Source organism: Sus scrofa, chromosome 4, assembly GCF_054392235.1.
Source record: "Sus scrofa isolate SSC_HxYL_T2T_F1_AM1 chromosome 4, Sscrofa_HxYL_maternal_Yorkshire_Landrace_v2.0, whole genome shotgun sequence".
Taxonomy (NCBI): domain Eukaryota; kingdom Metazoa; phylum Chordata; class Mammalia; order Artiodactyla; family Suidae; genus Sus; species Sus scrofa.
The window spans coordinates 106,617,980-106,633,137 of record NC_139386.1 but is presented as its reverse complement, the minus strand read 5'-3'; the positions used below and the strand labels follow the sequence as shown (position 1 = coordinate 106,633,137).

Here is a 15,158-nt window from a genome sequence, read left to right as displayed (position 1 = left end):
AGTTATTAAGGACTGGGTTTGTTACAGTCACCTTTGGAGAACAACCTGATTAAAGACAGTGGACCAGAAGGCATAAGGGACACTTGGAATAGTGCTCGTTGGGCTGGCTGGGGCAGGACAGCAAAGCATATGAAGGAGTTTTTTTGTTTTGTTTTGTTTTGGCTGCACCCATTGGATGGAACCAGCACCACAGCGGCAACCCAAGCCAGGGTGACAACACCCGATCCATAGGGGAACTGAGCCATAGGGGAACTCCCAAAGGTTATCTTTATCACATCCTTTGGTCCTGGCACTCGGGGTCTTATCCTGTGCCTGATCTGTCCCCTGGGCTGTTAATCACCACTTAGGCTATTAATGGATGACTGATGTGTGACCCTCTCTAAGGTGTCAGGATGTAAGAGCTGCCTCCTTCATATCACAGGAGAGACCTTCTCGTGCTCAGATGCTGGGGAACCCCACCCTCTTCCCTTCCTTTCTTTGTGACCCTCTGGTCACTCAGGGAAGAGAGCACTTATCTGGGTGGCTTCCCAGTGTCACCTGGGGTATGGGTGGGAGAAGGCCCACCTGTGATGCTACTTCCTGGAAGGAGCCTTGGATGCCACCCAAGAGCAGCTGCTGACCCGCTCTGAGCCTCAGGTGTAGATGTGGATTTCGGAGTGGTTCTGGCAGCCCGCTGGAGTTCTGAATCGTTGGGGTCTTACCCTCTGTAGTATCCTTTATGCTTGAAACTTTTTCTTCCTGGTGTTGCTGGTTAGCAGGGTACAACTCAGGAGGCTCAGCTCCTTCAAGCTGGCCCGTCCCCTGGAATGTGTTAACAGGCCCCTGCCAGCCAGGAACTGAGCCTTGAACTTTCTTATCAAGGTTTTCTGAGGCACAGACCAGCATCTCTTAACAGTTTCTTTGTGGCCAGTGGTGTGATGAGTCCGATGTTAGCCCAGAGAGACGGACGTTGACCCCGAGGCCCCAGTGGTCACCGATTCCTTCAGATCCTGCTCATGGTAGTGAGGTCTGCGTGTTTGATCCTGGGCTTTCAGTGACCCTCTGGGGGTCAATGCTGTAATCCTGGTTTTACAGATAAGGAAACTGAGGCCCAGGGAGGTTGATCATTTGCTCAAGGTAATAGGACTAGTAAGGGGTGGAGTCCAGCTCAGACTCTGGGCCTCCTGGGTTCCAATCTGGTGCTCTTTGCCCCACGCCGCTGCCACCACCATCTTTATTCCTGATTCATGGTAATTAATCAGTCCTGGTGCCACGTCACTGCACTCAGCGGTTGGCACGCAGAATAGGCAGTTCCCCTCTCAGTCTTTCCTGCTGCCCTAGAGCAGTCATTTTCAATTTCTTCCCAGAGCCTCGGGTGTTAGACTTAGTAAGTGGCCTTAGGGACTTCCAGGGTGCGGGCCCAGGAAGATAGCAGGTGGGAGTCTCTGTGCCCTCCCCCGGCCGCTTTGAATTGATCTGGTTTTATATGGGGTTTCTGTTTAAGGCTTCATTGTGTGGGCTGAGAGTTCAAGGCTAAGTGCCCAAGTTCAACCCCGGGCTGGAGGGAGGGCGTAGCAGTCAGGCCCCTCAGGTGGAGCCCCTCTATCCCGAAGGCCTCCTTGCTCTCCAGGCCCTGTGAGCCAGCGGGACCAGAGCAGCAGCCTCTCAAGGCTGCCTTCTCGGCCAGCACTCGGACCTGGAGCCCTGTTGGAAAAGCTGTGCTTCCTCTGTTGCCCCCACATCAGGAGTCTGACCAGGCGCTGGGATTGGGGTGGGGAATCCCTTTCTGCATCTCCTGAGGCTCCTCTCTAAGCTCAACATTGTGTACCCGGAAGCGCCCCAGCTTTCACATGTTAGGACACGTGACCTTTCCAGGACACATCAGGACCTGACGTCGCCCTTCCATCTCCCCGGATGCGGTCTCCTGGTGTAAGAACTCCACCCCATAGCTGAGTTCAGCTCCTGCACGCCCTGCATATCTCCTGTGAAAAGTGAGAAGAGGGGTTTTTCTCAGTCGAATCCCTCCCCTGCCATTGCCTGCCGATGAACGAGGTTCTGTCTCTGAAAAAAAGCTGTGCCAGGGCCTGCTGACCACCGTGGCAGAGGCTTGTCCCCCGTCCCTGTCCAGACACTTGCAGGGTGCCCTGGGCCAGGCTCAGCCTGCAGTACCCTTGCTTCCCACAGCTCCACGCTGCTTCTTGGCCCCTGAGAACCCAGAGGTGACAGAGCTGTGTGAACTCGCTCCATCAGGCTGGCTGGGTGACCTCCTTCGGTTCCCATCCTCCGCCCCCCAATCCCGACTCCACTGGACAAAAAGTACAACTGGGTTAGAGAAGAACGGGGCCAATGTTCCAGCAAGCCTCCGAGCCAGCCGACAAAGAAGACTCATGGGAACAAGGGCAGGATCCTCCCTCCCTGGACAGGTTGCATCTGCGGGATGGCCCCGTGGGTCTGAGGTGGCCCCGGGCTCACGGTCCTGCAGGGCACGGAGCAGGCAGCCTCTTTCCATATACATCCACTGAAGCTTGGGGAGGGGCCCACTTGGCCTTTTTTTTTTTTTTTGCCCCACAAGGCTGATGATGAAAACTGCCATCCAAAACCCATACCTCGTACACGACGGTTTTCAGTTTTTTTTTTTCTAGGAGCCCTGACTTGATCCAGCGATCTTCTTTGCCATTATTTTCTAAAATAACTTTCATATGTCCCTAACTTCAAAAGAAATTCATGGTCAGTGGGGGAAAGTGAAAAGAGCATAGGAACGTGTAAAGGAGAAAACACCCATCACTTCTACCACCCAGAGGTAACCCCTGTGGAAGTGTTAGACTTCGTGTTCTTTCTGTGTATCTATTTTTCAATCCTGGGCCAACTCTGCACATTTTCTCAGGGTAAGGGAGCTTTCTTTTCGTGGAATATTGAATTGTTGGAAATCAGAGCAGAGGGCCCACCTCTGAAATTGTCCACCTGCTCCTTTGCTCAGGGCTGAGGACACAGGTCTGGAGGGAGGGCACTGACTTCTGCCTTGACACACAGGAGACGGCAGCTGAGGCAGGACGCAGGCCTGTGCCCTGGTTCAGGGTCCAGATCGTGGATCCTGCAGGCCCGCCCAGCTCAGTCAGCTGCCCTGCCTTCTTGAGACCCCGATGCCTTTGAGAGTCTTAGGGCTCTGACACCTCTGCCCCCTGGAGAGCGTTCCTGGCCTGGGCTGAACCCATGGAGAAAGCACTGGGGAGGCCTCCTGGGTGGACCAGGCAGAAAGGGGGTAGGTTTTTGCTCTTCACCCAGCCACGCATTCTTCCCAGCTGCCTGTGCTGCCTTGACAACCTTTAAAGCATCACCCTTGCTGAGAGATGTGTGGCTGGTACCTAAGACCGTTTCTGGTGTAAGAGAGATGTTTCCATCTGTTTTCTATCCCTGTTTTCTCAGTGGGGCTGTGGGCCTCTCCACCCCTATGAGAAGATAGGTGTTAGGAGTGCAGGCCTGAGAGTCAGAATACTTGTGTCCTCGCTTTACCACTTGCTACTTCTGTGCCCTTGGCTAAATCATTTAACCTCTGCCTTAGTTTCCTTATCTGTAAAATGGGAAACTAACCCATCAGGTATGGGGGGCCTAGTAAATGCTGAGGATATGTTTGCCCTTCTCAGCAAAGTCTGCATCCTGTCTTCCTTCCCCTGAGCTTTGTCTTCTCCAGCTCTCCCTCCGCCCATCAATATGCCTCGAGCTTTGGCTGCTTTCAGGAGGTTGATGAAGTTTATACCCCCGAGTTTCCTGCCTGCCCCCAGCTCCCAGGAGCCAACCTTTCTTCCTTCTCCGCAACCTCAGGGAGGTCCCTCTGCTTTGGGGGCCTGCCTCCTCCCCGGCCAGCCCAGACCAAGGGTCTTCCTGTGTCCTCCTCATCCGAGGTGCCTTCATGTCTCACTTTCTTCCTCTTGATGTCCTTCCATTGCCCAATTAAATGGGCCCTGTTGGAAGGATCTGTCGTTAGTCATTTTTACGTCTGTGTGATTAGTCACCAAGTTATACCTTCCAAGTCCAGAAGCACTTCAAGCACTCTCCTTGTTGAGAGAAACTTCAAGAGAGGAGACCATGCTCTCCCCTCTGGTGACAGCATGGGTGTTCACCCCTTTCCCCAGAGATGAGTTCTTGTTGAGTCCCTGTTGCTGTGGTAACCCCAGGCTGCACACCGCTGCCCTCCTCCCTTAATTATTATTATTAGTAGTAGTAGTATTGTTTTTTTAGAGCCGCACCTGCAGCGCTTGGAAATTCCCAGTCTAATAGGAGCTACAGTTGCTGGCCTGCACCAGAGCAACTTGGGATCCGAGCTGTATCTGCTACCTACACCATAGCTCACGGCAACACTGTATCCTTAACCCCCTGAGCAGGGCCAGGGATTGAACCAGCACCCTCATGGATACTAGGTGGTTTTTTTTTTTTCTTTTCTTTTTTGTCTTTTTAGGGCTATACCTGTGGCATATGGAGGTTCCCAGGCTAGGGGTCTAATTGGAGCTGTAGCCACTGGCCTTCCCCAGAGCCATAGCAATGCGGGATCCAAGCTGAGTCTGCAACCTACACCACAGCTCACAGCAACACCAGATCCTTAACCCACTGAGCAAGGCCAGGGTTCGAACACCCAACCTCTTGGTTCCTAGTCAGATTCGTTAACCACTGAGCCATGACGGGAACTCCCACTAAGCGGTTTCTTAACCCGTCTCCTCCCTCACTTCTTCCTCACTCTGTTGAAGTGGGCAGTGAGGCCTGTTTTTAAGGCCTGGGGGGCCTCTAGCTGCAGCTGGCTTCTCCCCTCCTTGTTCTTGCCCCCTCCGACTGCGTCACTGCTCCCCATGGGATCGCCCTCCCTCACGTGGGCTCCCTGCTTTCCAAGGGCTTCTGAGCTCCACAGGTCCAACCACACACCACCTCCCCATGCACTTGTTTGTGGTTCAGAACTTGGAGGTGGACAGACCCGCCTTTGCACTCTGGCCCTCCCCCTCCGTGTGTCAGCCCCACTCCCTTCAGCTCTAAAGTAGAAAGAATAGTGCAACTCACTTGTGTGGTCATGAGAAGTAAACTGGTGCTGGGGAAAACTTAGCAGTAGTGGAGTTCCTGTGGTGTCTCAGTGGGTTAAGAGCCCAACCAGTATCCATGAGGATGTAGGTTCGATCCCTGGCTTCGCTCACTGGATTAAGGAGCCAGCTTTTCCACAATCTTTGGTGCAGGTTGCAGATGTGACTCAGATATGGCATTGCTGTGGCTGTAGTGTAGGCCAACAGCTGCAGCTCTGATTCAACCCCTAGCCTGGAAACTTCCATATGCCGCCCGTGTGGCCCTGAAAAGAAAGAAAAAATAATGGTAGTGCATGGTATATGGTCCATGGGCCATAAACGGAGGCCGCGATGAATAATACCAGTACTAATAATTAATAATGACACTTCCTCCCTCTCTCACTTCCCCAGACTATAGGGTATGATCCTATCATTGCTCCAGAGGTCTCGGCCTCCTTTGGTGTGCAGCAGCTGCCCCTGGAGGAGATCTGGCCCCTCTGTGATTTTATCACCGTGCATACACCTCTCCTGCCTTCCACCACAGGTAGGTGTGTCCCTGCCTTGGGGGGTGGCCACAGAAGCCACAGACCAGATAAGGGTGGGTCCCCATCCTAGGCCTCCTGTCTACACTGATGGGGGGCGGGGGCATCCGGGTCCCAGGAGCATGGAGTGTGGTTGATGCTTCGTTGCACAGCCCTGCTTCAGACTGAGGAGGGGCGAGCTAGCTGGGGAAATGCAGGTGGTGTGGGTGAGTTGAGTGGACACACAGGACCAGTGACCCCACCTGGGGCTCCTCCAGGCCTTTCTGGTTTCAAGACCCACTTGGAAGACGCACTGATATCTCAAGGATGTCTGGGATGTTTTTAAACTGAGTCTGGTCCAAATCCAGAAGAGAATCTCCTGCCCCAGAGCACCTGAGAAGGGAGCAGTGAGACCAGAGAAGCTGGGTCCTGCAGGAAGGAGGCATGTGGGGAAGAGCTGGTGCGGGGGAGGGAGGGGCTGCGGGGTGGAGCGCAGGCGCCTTGCGATGGATCAGAACTCTCCAGGCACCTCGGTCTCAAGAAGTCTCCTTCCTCCCTCCAGGCCTGCTGAACGACAGCACCTTTGCCCTTTGCAAGAAGGGGGTGCGCGTGGTGAACTGTGCTCGCGGAGGGATCGTGGACGAAGGCGCCCTGCTTCGGGCCCTGCAATCGGGTCAATGCGCTGGAGCCGCGCTCGACGTGTTCACGGAGGTGAGTGGCCGGCCTGGTGCTGGGGCCGGAGCGGAGCAGGGCGCCCTCCCAGATGGGGAGCCCAGCTGTGCAGAGGGCTCAGCTTGGGCCTACTGTCTCTAGTGGGAGAAGTTGTGACGCCAAAAATAACACGTTTGTGGTTTGAGGAGCCCTGGCAGGGCTGGGGACAAAGGCGGCTGTGCTGTCTTCTGAGATAGATTTTCAGAGGGACCTGTTCCTGATCTCATGCTAACTTTGGGGGCAGACAGAGCTGCAGATCAGGGGGAGGACTGGGGGCAGGGACAGAAGGGTGTAAGGAACTGTCTCATACCCACTGCCCGCATCCTGCCCTCACCGCCGCCGGAATGATGATGAGTGCATTTCCTGTTCACCCCTCTTAAAAATCCCATCCCTGGCATCAGACATCCAGGGGACAGAGCGTGGGCCTTGTGCTCAGTGGAGGGGCTCTGTGGCCTTGGCAAGTCCTGACCCTCTGAGCCCCTGTAGCACTCAGCGTCTGTTCCCTGCCCTGGGCACACTGTGCATTGGGCTTGTGGTCCTGATCATCTTTCTCAGCGTCTGGAAGCCGGGGTACACCTGACCTTGTTGGTGTTGCCGTCTCCCTAATGCATGCCCTTCTCCCTGCTCTCTTTGGCCTCCTCGTGGCCCTTATGCTCTGTGGCCGGCGCTCACAGACCTGCGTGGCCAGAATCCACTGGGAACCGGTAGGGTCTTGGGAAGAATGACCAGAAGAGAGGGGGCTTAAGCGACATTTCCATGGGTCCTACATTGTGCCCAGTGAGCAGAAGGCTGGAAGGGGCCCTGGAGGATGGGGAAGAGGTGCCCAGGTGGGCCCCCTGTCATGTCTGTAGCAGCCCACCCAGAGGAGTCTCTTTCTGGGCAGGAACCACCCCGGGACCGGGCCTTGGTGGACCACGAGAAGGTCATCAGCTGCCCCCACCTGGGCGCCAGCACCAGGGAGGCCCAGAGCCGCTGCGGGGAGGAAATCGCCATCCAGTTCGTGGACATGGTGAAGGGGAGGTCCCTGGCCGGCGTTGTAAGTGTGCCATGGGGGGCTGGGCCCAGATGGCGGGGGAGCAGCCGGAGGAGGGCGTGCTGCTGGTGGCAGTGGGGCTGAGCAGTGACCGGATGCAGTGCTGGGAGCTGGAGAGGAGGGACCCGCGTGAGCCGGCACTCCGGGTGGGGCGGCAGGAGCTGCCCATGCTTGGCCTTGACAGCAGAGGCCGGCAGTGGGGAGCCAGCTCGGCCTGTTACAGTGCGGCCTTGCTGCTGAGATGGTGGCTTGTCCCAGGGCCCTGCCTCCAGAGAAAGGCTCCTTTGTTCTCCATAGGCCCTGGGAGTGAAGGAGGGTGGCTGGCGTGATGGCCGGATGCCTGAGGTGGGGGCGGCTGGGGGACGCCTGTGGAGAGGGCCCTGGTAGGGCGTTCTCACCTCGTGACCCGGAGCATGCGCCTGGCATCTCGTCCCTCTTAGACCCCTGGGCCGGACACGTCCTGCCCCACAGCCTGCATCTCCCCCTCCCCCCAAAGGACCCCTCCACGCCAGCGGGCCCCCTTCCTTTCCCCTAATCATGGCTTCTTGACTGTGCTCACAGCGGGCCCTTCCTGGCATGTGTTTTATCTTCACGCTGAACTTGACCTAGACTTCATTCCTGTTTCATTCATTCGGTCTTCAGATGGTCCCTAAGCTCCTGGGGGTACCAGATACCGTCATCGCCCTGTGCGGACCTGGCGATGAATAAGGAAGGCACGACTCTGGTTTCAGGGCTCTCCCCAACCCCTCCGTGGAGACACGTTTGGCCTTTCTGGCTCCAGCCCAACCCTTGTGCAATGAGCCACGTTCTCTCTCGTTAGTAACATGTATGAGTTTGTATCTTCGTCCTTAATTAAATTCTCAGTTCTCGAAGGGCAAAAACCAAACCAAAACCAAAACAAACCCAAACCCCAAGCCAGGAGGTAAGCTTCTCTGCAGCTCGTGGGGCACTGCCCGTAGCATTTAACCAATAATGAACGAGGGTGGGAGCGGGGCCAGGGGGTGGTCCCTGACCCCTCTGGCCGACTCTCACTCAGCGTAGGGATTTTCACTTCTGAGGACAGAACTGAGACACAGGATGCTTTGTTCAACGCTGCCGGCGCTGAGTGGAGAGCCTGGCTCCCCAGGCAGTCCTGGCCTCTACCTCTCGAGAAAGGGGCCCACCGCTGCCCTGCCGCGGGCTCTTCAAGAGCCTGGTGACAGCTCGGCGGTCGACAAAGCCATGTGGTCCATCAGTGTCTGCGCCCTCCTCTCTCTGTGTGTGTCTGTGGGCTCCTCAGAGGAGGGCACAGCTTCTCGCTCCCTTTCCACCCCATGGGCTCCTGAGTGGCTCATTCCTCCCCTGGGGAGGCTGAGGGGTACCCAGGTGAGCTTGAGGTCGTGACCCTTGTGACCCTTGCCACCCAGTCTGGGCTGGCCTCATCCCTTTCCTGTCCACTCTCAAGGCAGTTTGCAGGCCTCAGCACTGCAGCCCTTGTGAGTCATTCCCGTTGTCATTGGGGAGCGGTGGCATTCCAGGCCTTTTCCTGAAGGGGACTCCTTAACACCAGCCCCATCAAGGGGACCCACAAAATGGTCCCCTCTTACATAAGAGGTCAAATCTCGTGGCCAAATAGTCAAACTTTGGGCGTTCCTATTGTGGCTCAGTGGGCTAAGAACCCGACATAGTGTCCTGAGGATACAGGTTTGATCCCTGGCCTCACTCAGTGGGTTCAGGATCTGGCATTGCCATGAGCTGTGGTGTAGGTCGCAGATGTGGCTTGGATCCCGCCTTCGTGTAGGCTGGCAGCTGCAGCTCAGATTCAGACCCTGACCTGGGAACTTCTGTATGCTACAGGTGCAGCCCTAAAAGGAAAACAAAGAAAAAAGGAGTTAAGGTTTAGACAAATTGAATGCTCCAACCACAGCGCCTGGTGGGGTAGAGTAGGCATTCGGAAAGAAAGACGCTTTGTCACCTAGGAACCCTCTCTGTCCCTTGTTCTGTACTGGGTCCTCTCTAAGAGAGCTCACGTCTTCTCTAACCACAGGCACAGACGAGCCTTAGGGTCAGGTTGATGCCCAAAGGCACTGGCTCTTCCCGGAGCCTCTTGCTCACCCTCTGGAGGCCACGGAACGCGCCTGTTACTTGGCCAGCCTGTGATGCGCATGGCCTGGCCCGCACGGGGGCAGAACCAGGCGTAGTGCCGCCTTGGTGGCTTCTCAGTCCAGTGCTTTTCCTCTGGCTGCTGTAGGCGCTCGCCCCCAGCTGTCGCCTGGCGCTGCAGCCCTGGGCTCCTTCCTTCCTCTGGTCCTCGGAGAGGCCAGAGGGGAGCTTGGCCACAGGGAGCTCTCCCACCAGGCCACCCCTCACACCCAAAGGTGCCCTGGGGAGTCCTGCCTCCTCGGTCGTTTCCATGATTGTCACGACTCTCTCTTCTCTAATTTTCTGCCCGTTGTGTCTTTACGAAAACAGGAGTAGAAGTGGCCTTTGCATTACATCTAATAAGTGCCTGATTGATTTGCGGCCAATCCCAGGTTTCTGATTAATTCCTTCTTAGATGGGTCTCTTTGTAAGTCACCTCCGTCAGAGTGGCCGCTTCACTCAGAGCCACAACATCTCGAGCCACGAGATGGAAGAGACGTTTTGATCCAGGATGAGCTGGCTTTGTTTTCAAGCCCCAGTGGGGGGTCTAGCCAGCCAGACCTTGGATTTATCACATTAGAGGATGGTGTGGCTTCTGCCTCCGTCCACCTGCCCAGCACGCCTGGGGTAGAGAAGTTCACCGGAATCACCATTTGAAGACTGATAACATATCAGTGTAGGAACCCAGGCTTTTAAATTGTGATATTTGGATAGAACGTTTTGTGACAAGGTAAAAACATCTTTTTTTTTTTTTTTTTTTTGGCTGCCCCTCCTCTCCCCGCCCCCATGGCATGTGGAAGTTCCAGGGCCAGGGATTGGCCCATCATCCCTACGACAGGGACAATGCTGAATTCCCTAGCCCGCTGAGCCCAGGGAACATCTAAAAACACATTTAAAAAAAGTCAAGAGAGAGGAGCTCCCGTGGTGGCACAATGGGATCACTGGCGTTTCTGCAGCACCAGAACGTAGGTTCGGTCCCTGGCCTGGCATAGTGGGTGGGTTAAAGGAGCTTGGCTAGAGCCACGGCCTAGGTTGCACCAACGGCTCACATCTGATCCCTGGCCTGGGAACTCCACATGCTGCCGGAGAAGCCAAAAAAGAACAAAAACGAATTAAAAAATCAAGATAGAAAATACAAATGAAGGCAAGTGAGCAGTGCCATCTCAGAGGGACCCACCCCGCCATCCAAGGGATCTGTGACTCCCCATATGTTTTACGTCTCTGACATAAAATCTTCCTCCCTCTGCACAGAAAAACAAGTCCCTGGAGTGGGACAGAGGCTCAGAGAAGAGGGAGCGCCCCCCCTGCACCCCCGCTGGCAATGCAAAGTGGGTCTTAGCCTGTGCCCTTTTCTGACCCTGTAGCTCTCCTCAGCTCTAGGAACAAGGTGTCGTCTTGGTGGCTTGATGGAGGTTGTCACCCCCCAGGTACCCAAAGCAAGGGGGCCCCGTGCCTTCTGCTCTCCACATGGCGCTAAGTGTCCCCAGTGAGACCTCTCTGGGGGGCTGAGTCTGGCAGGTGTGCCCTGTTGGACCCCTTCCTGGCCTCAGCCCTGCTCCCCCTCTCTCTGCAGGTAAACGCCCAGGCTCTTACCAGTGCCTTCTCTCCACACACCAAGCCTTGGATTGGTCTGGCTGAAGCTCTGGGGGCACTGATGCAAGCCTGGGCTGGGTCCCCCAAAGGGACCATCCAGGTGGTAACACAGGGTGAGCCGGGGACTCTGCAGAGGGAGGGGGAGGGGCGTGGGCCCTGCACCCCACAGGGGCGTGTCTGCTGCAGGCCACAGACCAGCGAGGGACTCGGAGGTGACCGTGTTCAGGGGACGCCACGTCTCATGTTCGGTCCGAGTGTGACTCGCTTGCTTCTGAGCGGGACAGGAGGGGAGGGGCACAGAAAGCCATCGGGAAATATACCTGATTTTCCTGCAGCTGTTTATGCAGCATTTTTAAGATGAGCAGGTTTGGGGTGCAAGAGGGACCTCCCCAAGATTCGGAGTTTCACATGAGAGGCAGGGGCATTTGTGAAGGGAGTTTGGGTGAAGCAACAGGACATTTTATTCTGCTGGTGACCTGGTTGCTCACCTGCTGTGCACCCTCCCTTCCGTGAGGCCCAGGCCCTTCTCCACTTGTGAGTTGAAAGCCGGGGCAGGTGTGTTAGGAGAGGCAGGTGGTGGGGACATTTTGTGCTCTGTGACATTCTAGGGTGGGCTTTCAGGCAAGCAGACATACGAGGGGGCACTGGCCCGGCGGGGGAGCGGGCATGAGGCTGTGTCTCCTGTCTGTGCGGCCACAGGCTCTGGCCGCCTTTGCAGTGGGTCTCCAGAGGCATGTCCTCCATTGGCTGTTGGGCATCTAGTCACTTGGGGAGAGGTTGGGTTTGAGGCAGGTAGACCTTGAGCTTTGCCAGTACTGGGCAGGGGCAGAACCAGGGGTCCCCGCTGGCTGGGTGTCCAGGCCCCAAGGGACGAGGTGGGGAAGTGGGCACGGGTGCTTTAGTCGCCCCTTTGTGCCTCCATTTCCTGAGGCTGCCAAGGTCCTGAGTGCCAGGTAGGGGTGAGTGTAGGACGTTCTTCAAGTGCCCCCTGGGGAATGACGGGCAGGCCAGGGGCAGTGGAATTGGGCTGAGCTGTGGAGAGGAGTTTCTTAGACCAGTGAAGAGGGTCCCTGGTGACCTGGCCTGGACCCCAGCGCGTCCCCCTGGCTGGCTCTCTGCCCCCGAGCAGAAAGCAGAACCTCCCAGCAGGCTGCTGGGCGGGGTGGGGGGGCAGGACAGTGCAGAGCCGTGACCCGGAGTGTGGCCCCTGTGGTCCCCTGCCTGCCCCTGTGTTGTTCAACACACAGCACCCTTACAGTGGCATCTCTCGGTCCCAGGAACGTCCCTGAAGAATTCTGGGACCTGCCTGAGCCCCGCTGTCATTGTCGGCCTCCTGAAGGAAGCTTCCCATCGGGCGGACGTGAACTTGGTGAACGCCAAGCTGCTGGAGAAAGAGGCTGGCCTCCATGTGCGCCCCCCCCACCCCCACCCCCCCCGTCTCCCTGGCCTTTACAGAGCACCTTTCAGTTCTGCTCCTTGAGCGGGTGACAGTGTCGACCTGAGCAGTAGCGCCTGGTTCACCTGCAAAGTGGCAAGTGAATGGGAGGGGAAGCAGGACCTCCATTTCACAGCTGGGGAGCCAGGCTGGGAGCTGGCAGGTAGCTCAGCGTGCTCACCTCTGACCCCCCACCTGTGCCAGGGCACCTGCGAACCCTGGGAGCTCGCAGCGCATCCTCTGAGCTTCTGCTGTCCTTCGGGGCTTCCCTTTGACGTCCTCCCTTCTGGTTCCCTTTTTAGATCAAAGCCTGTGGTTCTGGGCAGTAGGGCTTTCTCCCCCCACCCCCGCTCCCCTGCATCCCCGTCAGGCCCCTGGTTCTGCGCAGGAAGCAGCAGTAAGTCGGGGCCGGAGGGACCAGGCTGGATCGGCCTCGGGGACAGGCCAGCAGACCCCGGCCCTTCTCACAGCCCTGCCTCCCCCTCTTCCTCCCTCCTTCTCCCTACTTCCCACTCTCCCCTCCAGGCCATCACCTGTCCCTGGTAGATCTCTCTTTGCTCTCCCTTTAGAGAGGAAGCTCCTGGTTGGGGGCACAAGGCTTACCCATTCTCCCTCTGCCCCGGCCCCGAATTGCCGAGTGCCTTGGCCAGGCTGGACCCCCACAAGTTAGTGATTAGGCCAAAGAGGGGGTGGGCATAACTGCTTCCCTGCCTTCTCTCTGCAGGTAACCACCTCCCACAACCCTGCTGCTCCGGGGGAGCAGGGCGGTGCGGAATGCCTCCTGACCGTGGCCCTGGCAGGTGCCCCCTATCAGGCCGTGGGCTTGGTCCAGGGCACTGCACCCATGCTGCACGCACTCAACGGAGCTGTCTTCAGACCAGAAGTGCCTCTGCACCAAGGCCTGCCCCTGCTCCTGTTCCGGGCTCAGCCCTCCAACCCTACCATGCTGCCGACCATGATTGGTGAGGAGGGGTCTGTAGGGCCGGCTGGTGCTGCCCCTGCGTCAGAGGAGGGCATGGGGGAGGCTCTGTCCTGGATTTTTGCCTCCTTCGGCCCCTCTCCATGTGAGAGGGCATCTCTGGATCTGCAGCATACAGAGGGTCTGTCATGCCGGCTTCCAGCACATCTGGAGAGTGGCTACGGAGTTCAGAGGTTAAGTGCCTTCTGTAAGGTCGCAGAGCAGGGTGGCAGGGGTAGGACCCCAGGGCCGCTGTTATTAGTCAGGCACTCATCACATTAAGGGCACCGTTTGTTTTTACTTTTTATTTTTCGTTTTTTTAAAGTTGTATTGAAGTGTAGTTGACTTACAATATTGTGATCATTTCTGCTGTGCGACGTGATTCAGTTCCACGTGCACACACATCCATTCTCTTTCAGAGTCTTTCCCGTATAGATTTATCTATAGATTATCACAGGATACTGGGTAGAGTTAACTGTGCGATACAGCAGGTCCCTGTTGGCCACATTCCCCAGATCCCAGTAAGGGCACACTTAGAGCTGCCTGTGGCGCTCAGAGCCATGGAGTGCAGGGTCCCTTCTGACCGCAGGCCCGCTGGCCTAAGAGGGCACCCCCTCCAGCAGTGTGGGCATCTTGGACCTGCCCCCGCCCCCTGGTGCGGGCTTGCACTCGCTTCCGAGTTTGGCAGAAAGCGTCCACAGACTTCAAAGGCCCCGCTTTCACTGCCCCTGCCAGCTGCCCAGAGGACCTTGCCCTGCTTTTCTCCCTTGCTGATGGTCTGGATAAAACTGGCGGCCAGCAAGCCTGGCGATGGCTCTCTAGCTCTTTGTGGCTGATCTTCCCCTCCGTGCCCTGCCCAGTGGTCGTGGTGTTCCAAAGCCCCCTGGAATATTGAGGGAAACTGGGCAGATCCCTTTGTTCCCTCTGTCTCAGCTCTGCAGCTCTGAGACCGTCCCCCTCGTTGCAATGTTGATCTCGGGGATCCGACTCGTGAGCCCACTCCCAGCCTCTTGCCTCTCCTTCCCCCGTGCCCTGTGCCAACCAGGGGTTCCTTCTGCTTCCAGGCCTCCTGGCAGAAGCAAGGGTGCAGCTGCTGTCCTACCAGACCTCAGTGGTGTCGGATGGGGAGACCTGGCACGTCATGGCCATCTCCTCCCTGCTGCCCAGCCTGGAGCCCTGGAAGCAGCACGTGACTGAGGCTTTCCAGTTCCATTTCTAACCTGAGGATCACCCGCAGCAGCCTCGCCGGGTTTCCCTGATGAAACATACCCACTGGGCGAGGCGATCCGCTTTCCTGGGGCTGACACCGCTTTTGCTGCAGACTCCTGCAGTGCAATGATAACCACTCAATAAAGAGCTTACCCAATATGCTCCGGGCTTCCTTGTGTTGTCATTACCCTGAGGAGCCACCAGAGGGCACCCGCAGGCAGCTGTGGGGCTCATTTTTGTTCGCAGAAAGAGCAGTGATGGGAGATCCTGATGGGCTGACTGCGTGCCTGGATGTGGCTGCTCCGGGGAGAGTCCCTCCCTATCTCTCAGGTTATTGGAGACATTTTTACAGGAATAATGCTCAAGGTATTTTGGGTTCCTATGCTATTCCGAATAGCCCTTCTACCTGAGAGTATGGATGCACTTTGATAAATAGAATTAAACAATCATGTACAGCACTATGTGCCAGGTACTGGGTTAGGTCCTCTGCCCCAGAAGATTAAAGATCTGACTGCTCCCCTGGAAGTCTCCATCTGCTGGGGGGACAGGGCACACAGAG

The 15,158-nt window shown here is 56.8% G+C and overlaps 1 protein-coding gene across 1 annotated transcript in view; it reads left to right on the top strand.

Moving 5' to 3' along the window:
* The window catches only part of PHGDH (phosphoglycerate dehydrogenase), a 32,150-nt gene extending 17,389 nt beyond the window's left edge, over positions 1–14,761 (top strand). The window contains 7 exon segments of the mRNA NM_001123162.1: positions 5,430–5,562; positions 6,102–6,250; positions 7,134–7,286; positions 10,978–11,110; positions 12,275–12,405; positions 13,157–13,394; positions 14,455–14,761. Of these exon segments, the coding sequence (NP_001116634.1) occupies positions 5,430–5,562; positions 6,102–6,250; positions 7,134–7,286; positions 10,978–11,110; positions 12,275–12,405; positions 13,157–13,394; positions 14,455–14,609 (1,092 nt within the window). The 3' untranslated portion in view covers positions 14,610–14,761.
* The last annotated feature ends 397 nt before the right edge of the window (positions 14,762–15,158 follow it).